The sequence below is a fragment of the Spinacia oleracea genome, chromosome 4, assembly GCF_020520425.1.
Source record: "Spinacia oleracea cultivar Varoflay chromosome 4, BTI_SOV_V1, whole genome shotgun sequence".
Lineage (NCBI taxonomy): Eukaryota > Viridiplantae > Streptophyta > Magnoliopsida > Caryophyllales > Amaranthaceae > Spinacia > Spinacia oleracea.
Window position 1 is genome coordinate 167,221,417 of NC_079490.1, and position 17,670 is coordinate 167,239,086.

Below are 17,670 nucleotides of genomic sequence, written 5' to 3' on the forward strand. Positions count from 1 at the left end.
TTAACCCATAATTTCACATATGACATTTCGGTAACCTCGTGTTTTGTGTCCCCATGTAAAAGACTAAACTACCCCATTCTATTTTTCAATTTAATTGTATTCCAAACCTAATTATTTTACTGCCTTTCTCCAAAACTGGAATCTTTCTCTCACCTCAAACTTCCTCCCTCTGTAAAACCCTAAAACCCGAATAAAACTTCAACATAAATTCTTATTTACAATGGGTGTACAATAAATATTATACACCGAAGTAAAAGTTAACCCAAAATGCTTAAAAGTTAAGCTTATATGTGTAAAAGTTATCTATTTTTAAGTAATAAATTTTTTCATTTTAGTAAAACTTATTTCTTCAATTATGTATAAAATTAATCATTTAACCTTTTAAAATATTTATCTATCAATTTTTTTTACTAATATAAAAGTTAATCGAAATTAGGTTAAAGTTATTAAAAAAAAGGGTTAAAGTTATCTTGGTGTACAATAAATTTATTGTACACCTTGTGCGCGCAAGACCTTTTGAAACTTCAATATATACTCTCAGCACGCATCGCGTGAATGTAAGACTAGTGAGTAATGACACAAGTCACAAGTCACAACAAAGAAAAGCCCATATAAACCATGATAAAAATCTACATACCGACTATACCCGATTATTTACACTAATATAAACCTGGTCCATGCTAATTTAGCGTGGACCAGGGCAACAGAGTAATTTGTATGGGCAACATATGTAACTGTCACGTGACAGTTATTTTGTGATTTTAAATAGTAACTATATGCGTATAACAGTAACTATGTGTTTTAAAGAGTTACTATGTGTTTTGTAGAGTTTCAATGCGATTTGTGTCTAACCCACTTTATATACGTTTTAAACTTTTTTATTTTTCAAAATTTCAGATCTATATTCTGTTCATTCTCTTTCATTTTCTCTCTATGCTTTTCAAAATTTAGCCCAAATTTCTAGGTTTTGTTCAATTTTCTTCGTAATTATCTTATAATTCTTATAATTGGGTCTATTAGATGAGGAAAAATTGGAGGAAGTAGTAGATCAAGAAGGAGGTTCGTCGTTGCCGAAATTGAATTGAATAATTTGCGCTCGCCTACAAATCTTCGCAAGAATTTTTAGAGATCACATCTCGGTTTGTTGTTTTTTAAAGAATTTTAAGTCTATTTTTATTTAAAATTGAAAATATTTGTTGTTTTGAAGAAATTAATGTTTGTGTTTTACCGAAATATCGTTTTCACTTCGCGAATTCGATCAGTGACTTCACGATTTTAAATAGTAACTATATGAGTAATACAGTAACTATATGGTTTAAAGAGGTACTATGTAATTTTAATGGTTACTATATGCGTACAATAGTTACTATATTATTTTAATGGTTACTATATGTGTACAACAGTTACTATATGTGTACAATAGTTATTATTTTGTTGAGTGATTTGAAATGTTTGTTGTTTTGTTGAAATTAGGGTTAGTGTTTCACATAGTTAGTATATAAATGATATAGTCACCTTTAATTTATGTTGCGAAATAGTGTTTTTAATAGTCACTGGAATGTTCGTTGTGTTTATGTTAGTAGTAGTTTTTAGAGTAACTATATTTTTTTAAAAGTTACTATAACTTTAAAACAGTAACTATGTGTTTAAAATAGTCACTATATTTTTTTAGAAAGTTATTATAAGTTTAAAACAGTAACTATGTGTTTAAGATAGTTATTATGTTATGAACAGTTTATAGTGACTTTTTGATAAATAATAATTACTATACGATTACATTATGTACTATGTTATTTAGAGTATGTTTTTGTTCGCTTCTTAGATAGTGACTATATGATTATAATGGTTACTATATGTGTACAATAGTTACTATATTATAATAATAGTCACTATATGTTTTATATAGTTACTATATGGTTTATATAGTTACTATATATTTGAAATAGGTACTATGTTTAGTTTATCATGATTTGTTATTATTATGTTCTTTTTATATTCATAATTTTTTGTTCTCTGTGTTATTAATAATAAGAGTGACTATATTATTATGACAGTAACTATATGACTATAACAATAACTATATCTGCAGTTTTGCGAGTATCTTACCATCATTAAATCTAAGAGTTACTATATGATGTATAATATAAACTATATGTTTAAAATAGTTACTATATTACTTTTTCATATTTAAATGTTAAATTATTAACTTAGTTTATATGCTATTGATTCAGAAATACAAAGATGATGCATCCATAATTGAAGTCGTGCAAAGAATAACTTCTGCAAGGAAAACAAAAGTAGGAGAAGAAGAAGAAAATCCTGACAACAATGAAAACCAAGGACGTGGTAGAGGAAGGAAGGATGTGTGTGGAAGTGGCGATTAATATATTTTTTAGTTCAAAAATCATTTGAGTTTAATGTGATTTATTTAATAGATGCAAATAATTAGAATGTCATAACTTAAAACAACTATGTAGTTAATGTTTTTCTTAATTATTGTTCAAGAGTTATAATTACTCTTACTTTTGATATACTTCCTCTTTTTTATTTAGTAACTATATGATATATAATAGTAACTATATAATAGAAAAAGTTACTATATTACCTCTAAAGAATCAATATCATATTGTTTATCTTATAATATAGTAATTGTTCTATAGTTATTTTTTATATGATATAGTTACTCTTTGGATTGAATAATTATTCTTATCGAAATGACTATATTTTTTTTTCATAGTTACAATTATGAAGATATAGTTACTTTACAGAACATATATTTTCTAATTTTTTATATTATATTGTTTATTTTATAATATACTTCGTAGTAACTGTTCTACAGTTAAAATAACTTTTTATATGATATAGTTACTCTTTGAATAAAATAGTTATTCTTATCGAAATGAATATATTATTATTTTTTCATAGTTACTATTATGAATACATAGTTACGTTACAAAACATATAGTTACTCTTTAGGTAAAATAGTTATTCTTATCGAAATGCCTATATTATTATTTTTTCATAGTTACTATTATGAAGATATAGCTACGTTACATAACATATAGTTACTCTTTGGATAAAATAGTTATTTTTATCTAAATGACCATATTTTTTTTCATAGTTATTATTATGAAGATATAGTTACTATATGGCCTTTAAAGCATCTATATCATATTGTTTATTTTATAATATAGTAATTGTTCTACATTTAAAATTACTTTTCTATATAGTTACTCTTTGAATAGAATAGTTATTCGTATCGAAATGGTTATATTTTTTTTTTCATAGTTACTATTCTGAAGATATAGTTTCTATAATTTACTCTTTTTGTATGCAAAAATGAATATATAATTACTCTTATTTTTTATATATGTAATTACTCTATCTGATAGCATTAACTATATGATATATAATATTAACTATATAATATAAAGAGTTACTATATGATATAAAACAAGTAACTATTTCTATGCGATATATAAAATATCTTTGTGTATACATAATTAAGCAATTAAATAGTTGATGAAATAGTAATTGAGATTGTCCACCAAAATGATCTAGTTAAAGCAAGAATCATTATGAGAACTAAACTGATTTTGAGGAGAATTAAGGTTAGCTTGTGCCGAGTACTTGGACTTCCACCATTAAATAATTACTTCGTAGTTGTTTGTAAATGAAAATGGTCTTGCTCGAGTATCATATTTTTCTGGGTTTTCTTCATCCCATAAGGATTACTATCCACTAAAATTCAACTCAAGCTTCAACTTCCTTAGAAACAACCTTGACGCAACATCCGGTTGCCCTTTCGCAGTGATTTTTATACACGAAAAATCGATTCAACCAACCTCATAGACAACCTTGTCGCAACATCCGACTGCCCTCTCCGACGATGGTAGAATTTTCGTCGGAAGAAGATTCAGAATCACCACCATTGAGAGGCTCATTGTCATCATAATCATCATCGAAATCGTCGTTGTAGATAGACTAGTGCTCTTCGAAATCCATTGAGAAAGGGAGGAGAGAGAAAATGGAAGGGGTGGTGCGGTGGGAAGGGAGAGAAAGAAGGGGAAGGAGGTGGATTAGGTCACGTGAAATATTCCTGATCCACCACTGCTAATTTACAAAAATACCCTGGTCCATGCTAATTATAGCGTGGACCGGGTCCATGCAAGTGGGATTGATACCTGATTCGTAACCCACACATTCATACCTAGTTTAACTAGAGGTGGATAAATGATCACTTGGTTTTAGATTGATAAATCAAGTTTTTTTGGAATTGAATTACTTTTTGATTTTGAGATTTTTATAGCCGGTTTATGCTAAAATAAATTCGATTCATTTGTAAGCTAATTTTATAGGCTCGATCAAGTTATGATCGACCAATTTATACTTTCGAGATTGAAGTACATTATTTTAAGAACTATTCAGGGTTCTCAAGAAGTAGTTGTAGTTAAGTTTAACTTGTATTATAGCGGGATGGGTATGGGATTCTGGACAATTTTTCAGTTTGGATCAGTTTCACAGGGTGTACATGATCCATAACTTCCAGTTGATTCAAACACTTCAAGCATGTAAATAAAAATGAATTCACTTAATTAATGAGTTACTACTAAACAAAGCTTGTTTAGTCGTTGATGATATCAACTCGAATGGAAAATAATTAAATAAAACACTTTCTCACACACCAATCCTTCAATGATCAAACCAAGTCGGACACCTACTAGAATTTGAGTCATTAATGACAACCCAAAAATGACGGACCAAAAATTCCGTCGCAAATGCCTTTTGCGACGGGGCTAACAACTAAATAAAGACGGGAGCCATCGCAAATGACTTTTATGACAGGGTAATGGCGGAATTTTCCATAAATGACGGCCTCCATTTATGACGTATTCGCAACAGGAAATCTTGTCACTATTGGCCTTTAACGATGGAATTTCTCATCGTTAATGGAACAGTTTTTGCATGTACGGCTATTATTATTGTTATAGCATCACTTATATGTCACAATCGCATCATTTTTTCACCGCGATAATTTTTAAATGTTCAGTGGTTAATCCTAAAGCTCTAGTCTCACAAGAGTCACAACTACAGATGAGTAAAGGACCACACGTACATTGCTGCTTCGCCAAACTTAAACTTTGGTCAATATTAACAAAGTGATCCATTGCATTACAACTTAATTAATTACGTATAAATTGTCAACAAAATTGGCAAATGCGCACTAATTAAACCCTTTAGAAGCTAATTAAGTGTGAATTTTACGCATTAGTGGAATTCTTACTGCTTAGAACCAAGAAGGTGATTTCTCGTTAACTTAATTTCCTGTAATTTTACCAACTAATCAACCCACTAAACTCTATAGTATCATGTACGCTTCAATTCCCCTCTTCAGATCACTTGCAAAGTCCAAGGGTTGTTTATTTTTGACAAACTGAATTTTCTCGAATCGTCTAAACGTAATCTTTGTTCCACAAATATGCACTATATGATCCCCTATATAAACCCCTTTCAACAAAGAATATGATCATCCCACCATTAATCCCACTTTAATCTAATTAACCTCCCTTACACTTCTCATTTGTTTAATTACTAGCTAGCTAATACATTAGTAGTATATATGGCTACCATGAATTCATCACTATGTATCTTAGTGCTTACATTACTGGGAGCTTCTTTGTTGGAAACATGCATTGCCAACAAGGAGCTAGAGGCATCAACAAAACAACATTGGGGCTGGAGATGGAGACGGGGATGGAGTGGGGGCAGGGGTCAGGATACACCGCCTGCTAGTACCCCTTGGGGACAGGGTTGGGGATGGAGTGGGGGTAGGGGTCAAGATACACCGCCTGGTGGTACCCCTCAAGGACAAGGTTGGGGTTGGAGGGGGGGAAGGGGTCAGGATACGCCACCAGCTAGTACCCCTTGGGGTAAGGGTTGGGGCTGGGGTTGGGGTGGGGGAAGGGGTCAGGATACACCACCTGCTAGTACCTCTTCGGGAAAGGGTTGGGGTTGGGGTGGGAGAAGGGGTCAGGATGCGCCACCAGCTAGTACCCCTTCGGGAAAGGGTTGGGGTTGGGGTCGGGGTGGGAGAAGGAGTCAAGACACGCCGCCTACTAGCACCCCTGAGGGACAGGGTTGGGGTTGGAGTTGGAGGAGGAGTCAGGATACGCCGCCTGCCAGTACCCCTAAGGGACAACCCGAAAAGGGTAGGAGTAGGGGAAAGGGTCAGGATGTGCCACCTGCAGGTACCCCTCAGGAACAGCCCAGAAAAGGTGGGTGGCTTGCTCCGGCTGGAACTCCTAAGGGACAGGGTGGATGGCCTGCTCCTCCTGCGGGCTACAATTTTAGCCGCAGTGGTAGTGGCTGGCCCTTCTCTCACAAAAATCGCACTCGTGGACCTAACAAGATTGTCGTTGGAGGCTCCAGTAACTGGAATTTTGGGTTCAATTACACTGATTGGGCTCTCAAAAGCGGACCGTTTTATATCAATGATGTCCTAGGTACGTATTTACAGTCATCCTGATTTTTTTTTTTAAAGTAAGGTAAGAAAAATAACTTAGGAAGCCCTCTTCACGAAGGGAACACCTAAGCAATCATTGCTTACAATCGAGACTAATTGCAGGCTATCACAAGAATCAATATAAATACTACTACTACCTAAATAACCAGCCTTTGCAATTCAATCTGCTGTCTGGTTAGCTTCCTGGTAGACATGAATAATATCCTAGAAACCAAAGTGTTGTAGAAGAGCTCTGATATGATGTTCTACTCAATACAGTAACTCATCATCATGTAATACTATAATGTATGCATACTAATGAAAATCTGCCTGGGATTTGTTTTTTTATTATTGACAAGAACAACTTAGGTAAAACAGTAAAACCCTGCTAATCTGTTATGATCAGAAGAGTTTCCTAAACCCTAATTTTGAATTTTCTTTATGCATGTTTGCGTTCTCCTTATGCAAAACTAACCTCAATGGTATTGGCAGTGTTCAAATTTAACGCGCCAGTAAACGGGGCACCAGGACACAGTGTATACTTGCTGCCGGACTTGAGGAGCTACTTAAAGTGCGACTTAAGCAACGCAACGAGAATAGCAACTACCACCCAAGGAGGCAGTAAGGGGTTCGAGTTCAAGCTTACCAAATGGCAGCCTCATTACTTTGCTTGTGGTGAACATAATGGCATTCACTGCAACCTTGGCATGATGAAGTTCTTTGTCATGCCTATCTTTAGCTACGAAAATTAATCAGTTACAGTAACACCAAAGGCATTTTATTTATACTTGTTTTATCTATAATTTGTTTTGAAACAATAAGATTTTCCCATTAACTGTTGCTTGGGAAATTTAAGCTTTTCTTAATTTTGTATTTATAATGTTTTTGTGGACCATGTCAAAGTAATTGATCAGTGATCATGGCTAAGTAAATTACTTAATGGTAATGGTAATGGAATGCATCCAAAATTTATACCAAGTGTATCGAGTGATTCGAGTCTCTTTATTTGTACTCATGGTTGTTCAAATCGCGATTCTAATCATAGAATCGTGGCTCATGATTCTACATTTTTTTTCTTGACTAGCAAAAATCTCGTAAATTTGAATCATGTTGAGAAAGTTATTAATCGATAAATATTGTTAATACCTCCGTTTGAGAAAGTTATTAGTTGATAAATATTGTTAATACCTCAGTTTGAGAAAGTTATTAATTGATAAATATTTAACTAGTAAACAGCCACTACCTCCGTTTCATTAAGGTCTTTACGCTTTGAAAATTGTGTCCAACAATCAAAACTTTGACCTTAAATTGTCACTATTACTATAAAAAATTATCATGATATATCTTTTTAGATTCGTCTCAAAATGTATTTTATAAATATCAACTTTTTATAATTTTTTACCATACACAATTGGATATATTAACGGTCAAACATTGCACCAAAGTCCATTCAAATAGTAATTGTAAAGATCTTTTTAAAACAGATGTAGTATATATTTAAATTATTAAGTTTTGCACCTATAATATAAGCACTTTCAACAAATTATGAGAATAAAATCTTGATTATACTTTGTTCGTAGATCCGATTTTACCTTTCGATTCCAAGAGTCTCTTCCGATTCAAAGTAGAATTCTGATTTTGACAAGCTCGTTGTATACTCGATTGACAGTACCAATCCTAACCGGGATACCAACTACTATACAGTTAAACAAAATGGTACAAATATATAGGACATCACAATCCTATTACGGAGTATCATATACTGTACATGGAAGTATGAAACATAACATGCTCCATCACAATCCTAATACAAGAGATTTTGATACCGTACCCATTTACATTATACTCGAATTTCCCTCTAGCTCAATAGAATCAATGTGAACCACCCCCCTTAAATAAGTTACTTGTATGATAATAGCACTACTGTACAGTGTAACTCCTGTTTAAATGGCATTCAAGCATGAAATGATATACAGAAGCCAGACAATAACCTTTCAACGACCAACCCAGAAATGAAGAATGCACACAAAGATAAATTAAACCAGTCCTAGTTGGCTCTTGATTGTGGTGAAATCTGAAAATGGAAAAGACTTTACCTTTTCGCACCCTGGAATCACGACTCATTCAAAACCGGGACAATTATATAGACGCAAGGAGTTACTCATGTCACCTTTCAATACTCGGGTTGAGGTTATTAGTCTTCTTCCGGATTTTATCAGGATGATGACCGGGACTCTGGCAGGTTGACTTTCAAAGATATAATCACGGTGAAGACTCACCACCCGTTCTACTTGAGCGGATCCCTATCAGCTGATCTGAAATTCTCATTCAGATATTCAACAGCTCTGCACAGCAAAAAGATAAGGAGATAAAGTTACCAAGATTTATTAGATGAATGTCTAGATTGAAGAAATGCTAGCAACCCTAAAGTATCATAATACTATGTACTCTCTCCATTTTTTTTTGTTCTTTATGTTTGACCTTTTGCACGTTTATTAACGTTTAATTAATGTGCATTGAGATTCCTCTATTTTTTTATTTAAACAAGAAAAATTACGTTTATTTATAATGTTTTCACTTTTATCAAAAATCTGATATTGGGAAAATGAGAAAAAATTAATGTCCCAATAGAAAAGTGTGAGAAGTTAAATGAGCTAGTGAATTTAATTGGTTAAAATAATCATCTAACACAAATTTTGATAGAATATTAAAGCATTTATGTGATAATATAAAAGGAAATGTAAAGAACATTTTGAAACACCCAAAAAGGAAAACGTAAAGAACAAAAAGAAACGAAGGGAGCATATACTAGTCACTCATACTTGGCCACAAGTGTCAAACATAGGTACAAGCCGTACAAGTGAGACTTGGGCCATATTATGAAACATTTACAATACTTTTCCCCTAAGAAAGAGTCATCTGTGATGTAGGCTTCATTCTTTCCAACTACAGAACCATTATCTGAGCTTAAATGAGCCCGACAAAACTTACTAGGTCTTGTTTAAGTTATTGGCCTTAATATGAACTCATTGGCCCTTATGCCTTATCTGAGAATGAATTTATCTGAATTTAAAAGGACTCGTATTTAGCTCTGAATCGAACTTAGAAAGCCCTTATTAGAACTACTAAACTGACTCGCCCTTATTAGAACTAATCTAAACTAACAGTCCTTATCTGACCTTTTCTAAAGGTTAAAATAACTAAGGCATAAAGTATAGTTGTGCAATGCAGGTGCTTAAGGTAAAAGAAATCTCTTCTAGTAACTAAGAGTTAAGACTAATAGCTTAAATAACCATGGCATAATACTTTAAAGGTTAAAATAACAAAGGCGTAGAGTATAGTTGTGCAATGCAGGTGCTTAAGGTAAAAGAAATCTCTTCTAGTAACTAAGAGTTAAGACATTAGCTTAAATAACCATGGCATAATACCATGCACAAACTACTAGTTTCACCCATACAATCCAAACTAATCATCAAATTGACAGCAGTATATCTTATACAGAGTACCTGGCCATCTAGCATAGACAAAAGATGATTTAATCTGTCAAATACTCAAAACCCATTTCACAAAATGCCAGAAACATATGGTATCAAGCCCTAATGCTATGCATGTCTAACACTCTAACAGAAGACAGAACAGATCAGAAGTACCTGCAAGCTAGCTTGATGCACTGCATGTCTATAACACCCACTGGTTTACCTCTGCACCCTTTCCCAAGCTCAGAGACAACAGGCAGCTGACTTAATCCATGCCTGATCATTATTATTTCAGCGGAGAGAAGATCCATGTCAGGAGTTGCCGTCCACATCACCTCACATTTTTCACCAACAAGTGAACATGTATCTGCCACTAAAATCTCCTGTGACATGTATAGATAAGTAAAATTCATTAGTACTAATGACTAACTGAACAAGGGTGGCTTCCATTTCATGCAGAACTCCTGGCTTAGTGAAAATCTGCAGTATATTGCAATTTTTTTTTTCAATTGGTAAAGATATGACAATCCATACTTCAGTTACAGTACTACCCTTAAAAGGGATACACTTCCTGTAGTAAAATGATGGTGAAATTAGTTTTAATTTGAAAAAAGGAGGGAGGAGGGCACGAGTCTTGCAATCCGAAAAACCACAAAACAAATTTTCCTGGTCAGGAGAAAAAAAGTTTATTTTTACAGTAGAAGATAGTTGAACCAAATAGGATACTAGAGTGTGTAATAATAAGATGGAAATTTAATTCTGTAGATGAACATGTGACCAAAAGTGATAGGGAGGATTCAAGGTTCCAAACTATAAGGAGCGTTTTGTGTAGGTCTCACACGGATTTGTCAACTACAAAGTGAAAGAAAAAGGGTGCTTCTAGAGATGAGGGATTGAGGGCAATGAGGCAGTCAAACCAGTATACAGTGAAAAACTATACTAGTTAACAAGAATTAACACAGAAATATCAGTTCAACAACTTTAACAAGCTATGACAGTAGCTCGGAAAAAATTTCATCAGGGGACCAGACTCACATACTTGCTTTGTGTTGCTTAATTCTAATTAGGGAGGATCAACAACAAAGATCCATAAACAGATGATTCTATTTTGTAAGATTCACATGCAAACAGAGGAAATAGAAAGGACAAGCACGGAAGCACCTATACCTCAGGTTTTCTTCTTTTTGCTTGAGCAGATTTACTGAACTCCAGGATGTCCTCTAGTGACAGTATGCCAATCAGATTACTATCCTCATTAATAACAAGTGCATAAGACTGCTTCTCTTCAAGCATGAGAGTCACCGCTTCAATAAGTGACGTACTCCTTAAGACAGTTGCAAAACTTGTCCTCATAGCCTGTGAAACCAAAATTCTCCTTTCCACTTCTTCAGTCTCTGCATCAGAACCATCAAAACAACTCGAGCTCTCGATTTCACATATATTATCTGTATTGGATGCTTTTATAGGGTATTGGTAACTTGAAGAGGGTGGACTAGTACTACTGTTTGATGCATCACTTTGTTGAATCTTAAGGGAACTTTCATTAACTTTCTTGCCATCTCCCAATTCTGTTCTCTTTATCCTTGAAGATGTAATCCAAGAAGACGTACCCACAGCTGCTAGAAGTGGTAGAACTATCCGATAGTCCTGAGTCAGCTCAAAAAGAAGCAAAACCGACGTAAGAGGTACTTGACAAACCCCTGCAAGAGTAGCAGCCATGCCAACCTGCAGCATTCAAACATAACAAGATAATCAAAATTGATGCAAACTTGCAGGGAAATCTGCATCAATGCATAGGTTGGCAGAATCAAATCTTAGCCTGATCAGATCATAAATAAATCTGAACAATTCACGTTCTGTTAAGCATCCAACTGAAATAGTATCAGTTAGTGTGAAATTGTAATTCGAATTACTTTGTAGGAACAACTTTCATGAACAAGATAAGGAGAAGTGTTTTTTAATAGCAGTATATGATGGCTGCAAAAGGCCAGGCCTGGTTTCAGAATCACAAAACTCCGATGAATGTATTTCCTTTTTATATGTTTATTTCCATTCTGTGGTTCAAGGCGGGAATCATCAGGAATGAGAAATGGTTGAATTAAATAGTACATTAAAAAAAAAAGATTGACGGGTAGCAATACACGAAAGAATAAGCACCAGATAAAGAGTGCAGTGACTACCCACAAACCGAAAATACTATGACAGCTCCTGTTTGCATAACTTGCAGATTCAATCAAATCAATGGCTCAATGCCTCAATTTGAAGCATTGTTGCGAGCAGATAAAATAATTAAAGTAATAACAACAACCTGTATGAGGAATTATATTGAAACTTCAGAGTGTTTTAGTGTTCCAAAAAGGTGAAAAGGCAACTTCTTTACACTTGTGACTTGTGACATTAATCTCAAAGAAACAACACAAAACATCTGGAGACCCAACATTATAGTTAGAGATTTTATTTGACAGAGACAGATCACAAACAGAAACTCAGGAATCCAAGTCCGCAATCCAGGACGAACATGATGACTGGTATTTAAAAACAACTACAAAACTACCTACTATATGCTGGTCAAAGCAACAATTGCATTCAAATAATATCCTCATCGTAATCAAAATGGCTTAAGTTCAGAATTTCTATAGTTTTACCAACATTGGACAATGGTTATTCACCACGACTCATGGAAATACAAAGAGGTAAATAATAATTGGTACCAGGCCATATGCTTGTGGTGATGCCACTTCAATGAAGGAAAACTGGACTGGACGGAATTCAGAAACTGCCAAAGCAATAAATTTTCCATATGCCATTCCTGTAGCTGCACCAATAAAGAGTGATGGGGCATAATATCCCCCAACTAATCCAGAGGCTCGGCAAAAAGAAGTAGCAATAATTTTAACAACCACTAGTTGAGCCAGTAGGTCAGCTGATAGCCCTTTCACAAATGGTCGAGATTCCAACAAGATATCAACATTTTGGAAGCCCCAGTAAAGAATTTCTGGATATGCCAAAGCCAGGAGCCCTACAGCTAATCCACCAGTTATAGGGAATACAGCTTTTGGTATTCCGCCAGCTTTCTTAATTTCTTCAGCCTCGTGTAGCATGAAAGTACTACACCTAGTCAAGGCCAAAGAAACCAAGCCGCACAGAATTCCCAGCAAAAGATACAGCGGGAGCTCTGAAAATTCAAAAGCTAACCAAATGAAAATCGAAATCATGATTTCATAAGTAAGAAACTCATTTAAACAGTTTCACAATTAATGGTCTACAGCAATAAAGCGGTCAAGAATCAAGATGTACAAAACCTCCCCTCTAGCAAATGGAGACAAGTAAACAGAAAAAATACCCTAGATGATAACAATTTCGAAAGCATAGAGCGGTAGGAATAGTCTCTTTATGATGGTCTGGGTATTACTTATAGTATTCAAGAAGTTTGTATGTGAAGGACAGTGAAACAGAGGATACATTCATGCTTGATGCTGTAGCATTATACCCTGAATAATTGTGAGAGAAGGGACTCTTACCACTTGCAGAACGGAAATCATAATTAGGAACTTTGAATGCTGGTTCAGCACCGAGACCAACTTCAGACAAAACAGAAGCTATGACAGCGCTGAGTATGACCATTGAGGTTGTATTTGTAAGTGATACATCTGCATCTGGTGATGGCCATAAAACAGACTCTACAGCAAAAAAGCAGCCAGCTACAGCAGCATTGAATCCTGTGTAAAAAGAAATTAAACAGGTTATAAATGAAAAGTAGAAACCCCTAATGTTACTGAAATAAACCGTGAAAAATAATGCTGCAAAAGAAGCAAAATAATCTTGCATCTTTAAGACTTTAAATCACTCCAACATAACATTTGGACTGTATAATTTTGTAACACTCAGATGATAATTAAAGGATGCTTAAAGAGATTTGATGGTAGTATTGTACTGCTTCTACCGACAAAGTGCACCTTCCAGCGGTCGAGGAGTGGGCCAGGCCGCCAAGGTGGTACAGTTTCGAAAGCTTAGTGCCATTAGCATTCATCTTACCACCAGAATTGCGGAAGCCAAAGGACTGGCAAATTCCAATACTACATTTGAGCAGAAATAACCAAACAATTGAAACAACACAATTAGAACCTAATTTTTGCTGTGAAGTGATTGATAAATGTGATGCCATTTCCATAATTAAGTTGACATTATACATATAACCAGGCTTCTCTATTTGTCCTCAACATTCATTCCCTCGTTAAAGACTCGCTCATTCAGTCATTCTAACCTCGTGATAAGTATCAGATTGGTCCAACAAGAAAATACATCCCCTCGACTCTACAAAAGGGTAAATTTCTCCCCACTTAGTGATCAAAATTAGACGTCACAAGACTCACAAACACAACACACCACATACACAATTAAAACAGTTTATAATAGCAGTAATTAAGCACCAAGCAGTGGCTCCTATTTAATCAGAGAATGGGATATGTGCATTACAATATATAGTTGAAGAGTTCCAACCAGAGGCAATCCCGGCAGCTGATCCCGCAGCAACAAGAGGAACCTTTTTCCCGGTACTCCTACCGAACAAAGAAGCAACTCCTTTACCAATAGAAGAACCAATTTCAACACTAGGACCTTCAGGACCCAATGAATTCCCGGTCCCAAGAGTGACACAAGCCGCCAACGACTTAAGGAACTGTTGAAGCACGGCCCGAATTCTAGGAATGGTTCTAAAATCTCCTCGTTCAGGCGCATCGAAACCATCCCTAAGATTATTCAACAAAGCCACAATCACACCCCCACAAACCGGTACGAATATAGTCCTCTTCCATGTTACTTCAAGAGGCTCCTCCCTTAACCATGATGCACCTCGGTATAACACACCATCCCAACAGAAATCACGCAATTCATGAACCTAGAGAATTTGTGTTCTTTAATTAACTAAAAATTCACGGGAAAAAAGATACAAATCAATAGAAATACAGTTGAATGATGAATGTAAATTAGGGTTAGGGTTTAGGGTTTACAAACCGCATTATTGAAAAGCACGACGCTGAAACCAGTAAGAAGGCCAACCAAACAAGCGGAGATAATCGCAGAATTGGCTTCTCCAAGCGAGAGAGGAAGTCGCTGAATTGCGGCGGCCAGAATTCCATTGTTAGTTTTAGTATTAGTAGTCTGTTCAGCTATTACTGGTGTTTCTCCACCGCCGCCGCTGGTGTTGCTGCTGTTATCAGCCTCCTCTGAATCCGAACACTGATCATCGTCTCCGGCGGTGGTTAATGATTTCTTTACTACTCCAACTCCTTTGAAATTGGAGCGGTAATTGCGGCGGTGACGGAGGTAAGCGTAGTTTACAACCGGTATTCTCGAATTTGATATTGACAAGGCCCAAAAGTGATGCATTTTGGAAGCTCCATTCCTACAGAAGAAAATATTGTTCCAGGTGGAAGAAGGTGCGGCCACCATTAGCATTGTCTATTTACCTCTGAGAATCCACCAGCTTAACCTTTCCGTCATCGGAAACATTCTCTTACTCGCTTACGCACTCCAATACTCCATGGACCTTTCCAGCTTTACTCTCCTCCATTCATCTTGGATAAGCTGATGTGCGCTCTCACCATAGTCACCATCTCACGACATTTATCGTTCGTGTTAGGGTCCGGGTCCGGGTCAGAGTCCGGGTCCGGGTCTGGGTCCGCATGGCGTAAAACAGTTGACGTAATTTTACTTTTTAGTGCATCTTTATAGGTAAAAAAATGTTCAAATGACTATATTGCCATTAATGACAAAGGTGGAGAAGTGGAGTAAATAAGGATATTTTTGTAAATTGACGTTTATTTTTCAACTTTATTCCCTTCCAACCTACTCGTATTAAAATAAGGATTATTAATGTTTCTATCGATTCTCCTATAACAATTTTTACAATATATAAGGCGATCTTACACAAAATCGTTTTGATGTTATATAAATTAAGCAATGAAACCAATTGGTTAAACAATTGAAACAGTTAGTTAAGCATCGGAACCAATTAGTTAAATACTGAAAACAATAATTAGTTAGCAATGGAACCAATTAGTTTAGTAATAAAACCATCAAAACGATCTTACACAAAAGTTGCCGAACAATTTTTAACTTCTATCTCCCTCCCAAATCGTCAATTTTCATTCACACCTGCAAAACGCCCCATAATATTCATTGTATTTTGTTATGAGACTCAATGCTCAATGGTGAAACACTAAAACTCTTCAAAATTATTTTCTCATTTATTAATTTCCAACATTTTATTTTATTTTGTCAACAACTATTATTATTTGTGATAATTTATTCGGGTGGGCTTATTTTTCACATGACTTTCTCTCCTTTTAAGCCCCTGTTGGCCTGCTTGAGCTTCTATTGAAGATAGTCTTATAAACTTATGTTATTCACATACTCTACTCGGGAAGTGATAATTCCAAGGAAATCAACAATTTTTTTAAGTTGATTTCCTTGGAAGAAGTGAAATTCTTCCTTGGATTTATCATTTGTCACTCTATTTGGCTTAATATACATGACTTTGAAATAAATGTATTATTATTTCCTTACTCCGTATTATAAATAGACCGAATCTTACCAAAAATATAAAAGGTAAAATTGGATCTTTCATTTGTCTTAATGCCTTATATCTTCAATTCCATATTAATAAAAAGGAAAAATTGTTTTTTACCACCTATAAAAATCAAAAAATTGTTTTTTACCATATAAAATTAAAACTTGTATTTTCACCTAAAAAAATATTAAAACTTGTTTTTTAAAATTTTTACCACCCGAAAACGAAAAAATTGATGAAACCTTATGTATGGCTACCTACTTCAATTTTCCTCCAATTTTTTACACTCCCTATGTGATTTTCTTTAACTCTTTTACCTTTCTCTCTTTACTTCCATTAATTTTTGTCAATTTTTTGAATTAACGGTGGTGAAAAATTAAGTGAATTCATGTAAAATGAGGAAACGGGTGAAGAGAAAATAGATAAGTACATGAAATCGTAGAAAAAGAGAACACATTAGAAATATTACCTTTATTGTGGCGCCCCACCTAACATTTTAATCTATTTTCCAATTTTCAGGTGGTAAAAAACTAATTTTAAACTTTTTTTAGGTGGTAAAATACAAGTTTTAGTTTGTTTAGGTGGTTAAAAACAATTTTTTGATTTTTTTAGGTGGTAAAAAGTTTGTCCTATTTGAAAATAAAAATCAATATCATTAGGTAATTACTCCGTAAATGATACTCCGTACCATTGAATAATGTGATGGTACTTTTGATACGTCAAATGGTACTTTCTGCTTACAACGGGACTTAAAATTGACTCATGGTACTGACGTGTTGTGGTGCATACTAACAAATTTGAAATCAATACAATTAAACAGTTTAATTATGTCATTAAATAATGTAATGATACTCTTTTTTTTTTTTTTTGATAGGATGTAATGATACTCTTAATGTAACTAATACGGAGTAATATTTTGAATGGTTACAATGATACTGACGTGTTATGGTTCCGGCCAGCTTAATGCTTTACCCTTTATCTTAATTTTCTTTCTTTGTTGCTACTTTTTGCTTGCAAATTGCGGATATTGACTAGGACTCCTCACTACGACACTACTTCATAACATATTCCAATTCGTCAGAGTACTATCAATTTTATGAGTAAATAGACAAACGTAAGAA

The 17,670-nt window shown here is 34.6% G+C and overlaps 2 protein-coding genes across 3 annotated transcripts; one reads left to right on the plus strand and one right to left on the minus strand.

Annotated features, from left to right (window-relative positions):
* Positions 1-5,287: 5,287 nt before the first annotated feature.
* On the plus strand, positions 5,288-7,516 carry LOC110790872 (uncharacterized). Its single transcript, XM_021995635.2, has 2 exons — positions 5,288-6,503; positions 6,995-7,516. Exons 1-2 carry the CDS (start codon positions 5,621-5,623, stop codon positions 7,252-7,254), a joined length of 1,143 nt encoding a protein of 380 aa, XP_021851327.2. The 5' UTR covers positions 5,288-5,620; the 3' UTR covers positions 7,255-7,516.
* Positions 7,517-8,201: 685 nt separating this feature from the next.
* On the minus strand, positions 8,202-15,582 carry LOC110790862 (chloride channel protein CLC-e). 2 transcript variants are annotated; one of them, XM_021995624.2, is made up of 7 exons: positions 14,992-15,582; positions 14,479-14,875; positions 13,500-13,697; positions 12,690-13,153; positions 11,146-11,703; positions 10,153-10,361; positions 8,202-8,847 (listed from the first exon to the last, which is right to left on the minus strand). In XM_021995624.2, the coding sequence occupies exons 1-7, from the start codon at positions 15,433-15,435 to the stop codon at positions 8,790-8,792; spliced, it is 2,328 nt and encodes a 775-aa protein (XP_021851316.1). In that variant the 5' UTR covers positions 15,436-15,582; the 3' UTR covers positions 8,202-8,789. The 2 variants fall into 2 exon arrangements, with proteins under 2 accessions (XP_021851316.1, XP_056698435.1); XM_056842457.1 differs by having other exon boundaries at positions 12,690-13,168.
* Between the last annotated feature and the right edge of the window lie 2,088 nt (positions 15,583-17,670).